The sequence below is a fragment of the Nannospalax galili genome, unplaced genomic scaffold, assembly GCF_000622305.1.
Source record: "Nannospalax galili isolate Female #2095 unplaced genomic scaffold, S.galili_v1.0 scaffold28, whole genome shotgun sequence".
NCBI classification, from domain to species: Eukaryota; Metazoa; Chordata; class Mammalia; order Rodentia; family Spalacidae; genus Nannospalax; species Nannospalax galili.
Window position 1 is genome coordinate 608891 of NW_008359594.1, and position 6258 is coordinate 615148.

General features: G+C 47.6%; 1 protein-coding gene across 1 annotated transcript in view; it reads right to left on the reverse strand.

The window, feature by feature from the left end:
- The window catches only part of Tmed3 (transmembrane p24 trafficking protein 3), a 9001-nt gene extending 4909 nt beyond the window's left edge, over positions 1 to 4092 (reverse strand). Inside the window, exons 1-2 of the mRNA XM_008823384.2 lie at positions 3792 to 4092; positions 488 to 736 (exon numbers count right to left, since the gene is read on the reverse strand). Of these exons, the coding sequence (XP_008821606.1) occupies positions 488 to 736; positions 3792 to 3971 (429 nt within the window). The 5' untranslated portion in view covers positions 3972 to 4092. The remainder of the gene's footprint in view (positions 1 to 487; positions 737 to 3791) is intronic.
- Positions 4093 to 6258: the final 2166 nt, after the last annotated feature.

Consider the following 6258-nt stretch of genomic DNA (forward strand, 5'->3'; position numbering starts at 1 on the left):
GCTGAGGGGGAGGGGAGGAGAGGAGAGGGAAGGAAGGGAAGGGGAAAAAAAAAGAAAAAGAAAAGAAAAGAAAAGGAGAGGAGAGGAGAGGAAGAGGAGAGCAGAGCACAGAAGAGCCTAGATTCCCAAGTCACAGGCCAGTCTTTTCTAGACCAGCACAGGTGAGACCAAACTTCCACTAAGCTAGCCACTGTTACCCTCACCAATGAAGCAGGACTTTGGTCTTTACAATCTGAGCATATCACACAGCAGATGCACACACGGCATACCTTCAAAAAAGGAACTGTGTCAATTAAAGACAGTGGGAATGATGTATAGGCAGAAATAGCAGATACCACAGGGACCTGGCTACGGGGAAGGCTGGAAAGGGAACAGAGTCTTTTAACAGACGGTGATTCTTTGTCATTAGCTGAGAAGGACAGAAAAGCAGGAACATGCTGGGGTCAGGAGGAGTCCACCAGGCCTGTCACTGTTAATGTCCACTCACCTGTGTGAGAGCTGTGACCTTATTCCCCATGTCTGGGAGAATGGGGCGCTCATCACCCACTTGGAGGTCAAAGTAGACGGTCTTGTGAGAAAACGTAGAAAACTCGTTACTGAAGCAAAACTGATAAACACCCTTGACCTCAGTTTGGTATGTGAAGCTGTCATACTGCTTCTTGGTCTCCCTGTAGATGATGTTTCCTACGGGGTCCTCCACATAGCAGTCCACATCGTAGTGACCTCCAGTGATGACCTGACAACCACAGAATGTGTGCTGTTACAGAGGGGAACCAATGCATATGAAATGCTGACTGACCACTCTACACAATTCTGTAATTTAAACTTTGCCACTGTCCAACACAGGTGCTATGGACCTTCTGATTTTGCTGAGCCTGAGCAAGGTTTAATATATTGGCCATGGCCACTTTATTCACTCCTGTTACTGTGACAAGATACCTGACAAAAGCCAGCTAAGGAAGGATGGTTTATCTTGAGGGTACAGTCCATCATGGAGCAGACGTGGCATATGGAGCATGAGGTAGGTGGTCACAGGTCACATGGCATCCACGGTCAAGAAGTAGACAGAGATGAATGCTGGAGCTCAGCTGGTTTTCTCCTTTTTATTCAGTCTCAGACCCCAACCCATGGAACGGTGCCACCCACAGTTAGGGTGGATCTTAAGTCATGTCGCTTAACCTCATCCAGGAATTCCCTCACAGACATGCCCAGAGGCTTGTCTCTTTGGTGATTCTAGATTCTGTCAAGTTGACAATATTAACCATCACAGCCACTCTGTAAAGTGCCAGGGTTATTTGAATTCATGTCTGCCTCACCCCAAAAATTCTGCTGCAAAGAAGTACAATGAGGCTAATTCTTCCCATTTTACAGAAGGGTAAAGTAAGGCAGCAGAGTAAAATAATCACTAAGGTTACCCAAGAGAAAATGAAGAGCTGGGATTTGACCTGAGGGTTACCAACTACCATCGCTAAAACATTTAGCCACTACCTTTTTGAACAACATAAATGAACAGGACTTTAAAAGTCAGTAGGCAAAGGAAGTGGGGGATACCCAGGACATGGTCCCAAGACAACTGGATGCCACCACTTTTGGATAAAGAAAGGATAAGGAATCTTTGTTCAGTTCTCAATACAAAACACAGAACAAGTAAGTTCTTTAGGGCACTGCCACTATTAGCTGTGCAACCTGGGCAAGTTCCTCTGTGGGAACACATCTCCATCTCTGAAAGGGGGCTGATACTAGCACTGATTAAATAAAAGTTATGGTGAGCATAGACTATCACATCCAAAGTGTTTAACACAGTATCTGACACAAAGTATGTGCCCATCAAGTGTCAGCCAATTACTGGACAGCCCACAGCCTGCACACCGGCCCTCTGAAGGTGACAGTGGAGGGGTGGGATGTGACCTGAAGCCACCGGAGACAAGAATAGGTGGAAGTGGGGCTGGAGAGATGGCTCAGCAGTTAAGAGCACTGACTGTTCTTGCAGAGGACCCAGCACTCACATGGTGGCTAACAATCATCCGTAACTCCAGTTCCAGGGGAATCTGATGCCTTCTTCTGACCTCCATGAGCACTGCACAATGCGGGTCCAATTACACACATGCAGGCAATACACTCATTCACATAAAATAAAAATAATAAATAAAATATTTTTTAAAAAGAATAGGTGGCCGGACATGGTGGCGCACGCTTGTAGTCCCAGCACTTGGGAGGCAGAGGCTGGTGGATCTCTGTGAGTTCAAAGGCCAGCCTGGGCTACATAGTGAGTTGTCCAGGACAGGGGGCTACAGGGAGACCCTGCTTCAAAAAGACCAAAAAAAAAAAAGAATAGGTAATGCAGATACTCATTGATGTCGCATATAATCAGTTGAGTATTGGGGATGGGGAAATGGCTCAGTGCTTAATGTGCTTGCTATACAAGCATGAGGACCTGATTTCAAATCCCTAGCCATCTGTATTTTTTTTAAAAAGCTAGATGTGGCAGCACGTATCTGTAACTCCAGCCCTTGGGGGGTTGGGAGGCAGATCCCAGAGCTCACTGGCCAGCTACTCTAGCCAATCCTGTAGCTCCAAATTCAGTAAGAAACCCTGTCTCAAGGATAAGGGGAAGAGCAATAGAGGAAGACACAGGCCTTTGGCCTTCATATATACATGTACAGGTGTGAGCATTCACCCACACATGCATTCACTACATTCAAAAAATAAAATAAAAATAAGAGACCACAGAAGTCATTTACTTCAAATTTTCCCTATAAACACAAGAAAGTCAAGATCTGCAGAAAGCAGAGTCAACTGCTATGACCAAGTCCATCAAAGAACACAGTTAGTGGCCTCCACCTGCTTCCGAACTTCAAATGCTCTTTGCCCAGATTTAAGGTATCAGGCCTACTCAACAAGCCTTGGGTGGACCAGAGTGCTTGCTGGACACCCACTGACCCTGGCAGTGTGCCCAGATGACTTCTGGAGCCTCTCCAGTCACATCATTAATCGCTTCTGTTATCGTACTGATACTACCTGTGATGATGCAGGCACATGCACACTTTGCATGCTGTCCACACATGTGAGAGAGGTCTCATCAGTGACTCTATCATGCTCAAGTTGTCTCCAAGCAGAAGAACCTCTAAAGACAGAAGGGCCGCTCAGTGTGTCCCACTCCTGCCGCCCATGCCACCCCATGTCTAGAAGGCCTGCCCCTGAGTGCCCACTCAGCCCATCAACCCGAGGTCTGCTCAGTAACCCTTGGGTATAAGACCCTTCATCCAAGCAACTAAACTGGAATCTGTCCATTGAGCCAGAAATGCAGAGCTGGCTTTGCTGAGCCATATGGCAAGGGGAAAGCCTCACAGCCACACTATGGTGCTTTCCTTGTGAACCGCGCCAGGGCTCAAAGTCTGGACGGCTCCTCCTCTCCAAAGCCCCCTCACCACCCCTGCTGCTCACCCCAAGGGCAACTTTAAAGGCTGGTGGCAGTTTCAGCACCTTGCGCAGGAACAAGGCAGTCCAAGAGAGACTTGGGACAAACTACTAATATTGGCGTTCATTAGAGCTGAAGGGACCTGGGAAGGTCATCCTGGTCAACTCTACAGGACGCGGGGACCCCATCTGTCCTTCAGCCACCCCAGCTCGTCTCAGGTGGGCTCTGACCGATGTAAACATTCTTTCTCAAGGGGAATTCAACCGTCTCCGGTGATTTCCACCCCCGGCCGCCTCCTTGGTTTAATTCCGCCACACTGGAGGGCGGCGCACAGGTCCCTGGGTGGGACGCGCCGGTGCCCGCCCGGCCGCACCTGGTAATCCAGGGAGAACTTCACGCCCTGTTCCACCTCCTCATGGAAGCACTGCTTGGCGTTGTCCGGCAGCTCGAAGGTGAACTCGACGCCGCGCACTCGCTCCGCACGGAGCAGGAGCAGCAGCAGCAGCAGCAGCAGCAGCGGGAAGGATGCGGAGCGCCGGGCCTCGCTGCCCATGATGCTCTCGGTCGGGAAGGTGGGCAGCGGCTGCGACGCTGCGGCCGCGGGAACCTGGGAGGGACCGCCCGCAGAGACGTGGCGCGAGCTGTGCACCGCGTTTCCGGGACGCCAGGGGACCCAGTGCGCAGCCGCGCGCCCGAAGGCCTGGGCCCTTTCCGCCCGGTGCGCCTGCGCCGCGCTGGGCTGGGGACCGGGACCTGCTGCTGAGACGCTGGAGACGTGTCGGGGCGGAAGTGTCCAGCCCCTCTTTGCACCCCCTCTCCGCCCACCGCGCGCTCCCGCAGTCCCGTTCCCGATTCCCACTCTGCTTCTGACTTAGTCCCTTCTCTCCCGGGAAATCCTTCTTGTAGGGAAACAGATGCGCCAGTGGCGAACGGTCTCTGGGAACGCAGTGAACACTCCTCTCTATTTGCGTCCCTTTTCCAAGGTGAAAAAGTGTTCACCCGGTGGCGGCTAGGGCTGGAGAATTAATTCAGTCCCGTGGCTACACCTGCTCTGGTGAAACAGGTGCGCTCACACTCAGTGCCCTTCTGAAAATGAAGAGTCTCTCAACGATTTCAGTTATGTTTTGGCTTTCAGGGTTGATTGAAAATTCTTTGGGGGAGAAACTGTCACACAATTTCTCCAAAACGTTGAAAAGAGTAAATTGATTGTTTTATCCATGCTCCTGACCTAAGGGGGTTTTAAAAATGAATTATAATTAGAGTCTTACAGGATTTTATATTCGCTATAATCCCATAAACAAAGAGAAAAGATATTTTTTTGATATTTACTAAATAAAATTTTATTTCAGTAGAACATTATTAGTTATGGGGAATCTGGAGTTGCGCATAGAATTTTACTTCCCATATATACCTCCACATGCATAAGATTAATGTACATTGCCACTGGCCAAGTTTGACCCTGTATTAAGTAGCTAATGTATGTGAAAGCGATCTGTAGGCTGTGAAGTAACATCACCCATAATACAGTTATTAATATGTGTGGCTCTGTATCAGACTTGGAAGAGATGTTTAGTAGTGTGCCTCAGAGCTTCCTTCCTTAAACATTTTTAATGAAGACGGATCAAAGACATGAAAGTTATAACGATGTATTAAGTAAAGAAAATGAAAAAAAAAGAGATGGCCAGTAGAAGTTCACTCAAGTTAAATATTAAGTGCTGCATTTAAGTTTCAAGAAAAGACCTGTGTAAGTTCAGAGTAAGGAAGCATAATTTCACAGCTGCTTACATGAGTGCAGGCAGCATTATAACGGACAGCAAACTGAATGTAAGAGAAACGCCTGGATTTTTAAGTCAATTATTTCCTTAGACAATTGTCAGGTGCCATCTATTTTGTACTATTTGAGGAGAAGTATTAACAAAACAGAGGATTGCGTCAAAGAAAGGTAATTAGGAGAAGAGCAGCATAAATATGGCCAAGAAACTGCCTCACATAAAGGAAAGTCAAAGGACCTAGGATTTAACCTGGAAAGTTAAAAACCAACAGCAAGCCGGCTGTGGTGGTGCATGCCTTTAATCCCAGCACTCGCGAGGCAGAGGCAGGCGGGCCTTGTTTACATAGTGAGTTCCAGGACAGCTGGGGCTACAGGGAGACCCTGTCTCAAAAAGACCAAAAAAAAACAGTGAATGTTAGTTTTAAAAGTTTATGTACCAGCAATCCTAACAGCTTTCACTTATTTAGCCCTAACAATGTACCTGTCACAGTGTCACCTACTTGTACATTTCACATAGTTTATATTAATGCTCACTAGCACCATGTCTTAAAATGTATTTTTCCTATTTGACAAAGAGGAAACAAGCGCAGGATGTTTAGTTCAGTAACATTTGTCTGTATGTTAGTGCCTCAAACCAGCAGTGATTTATCATTCCCATGACTTTGTGGGTCAGCAGGGTAGTTCAGCTTCAGGTGGTCTTTCCTAGAATTACCCATGAAGCTGCATTCAGCTAGAGTTCACCCATTTGCATGTCTTTTGGCAGATGCAGGCTTTTCCTGGAGCATCCCATTTCTCTTCCAAGCATCCTCTCACTGCTTGTTAGGTAGACTACTTCCTTCTGTGGCAGACTCAAGGCAACGTTCTAAAAAGATCAAAGCAAAACCTACAAGGTTCCCTAAGAGCTAGGCTCCTGAACTCTCCCAACATTGCTTTCTATACATTTTGTTGGCCACAGCAAGTCCTAAAGCTGACCTAAATATGAGAGGGAGAAATGGACTCTACCTCTGAATGTTGGGAGTTGCCAAGTCTCATTGTGAAGGTAGAGCCTGCTGGGGTGAGAATTTGTGAC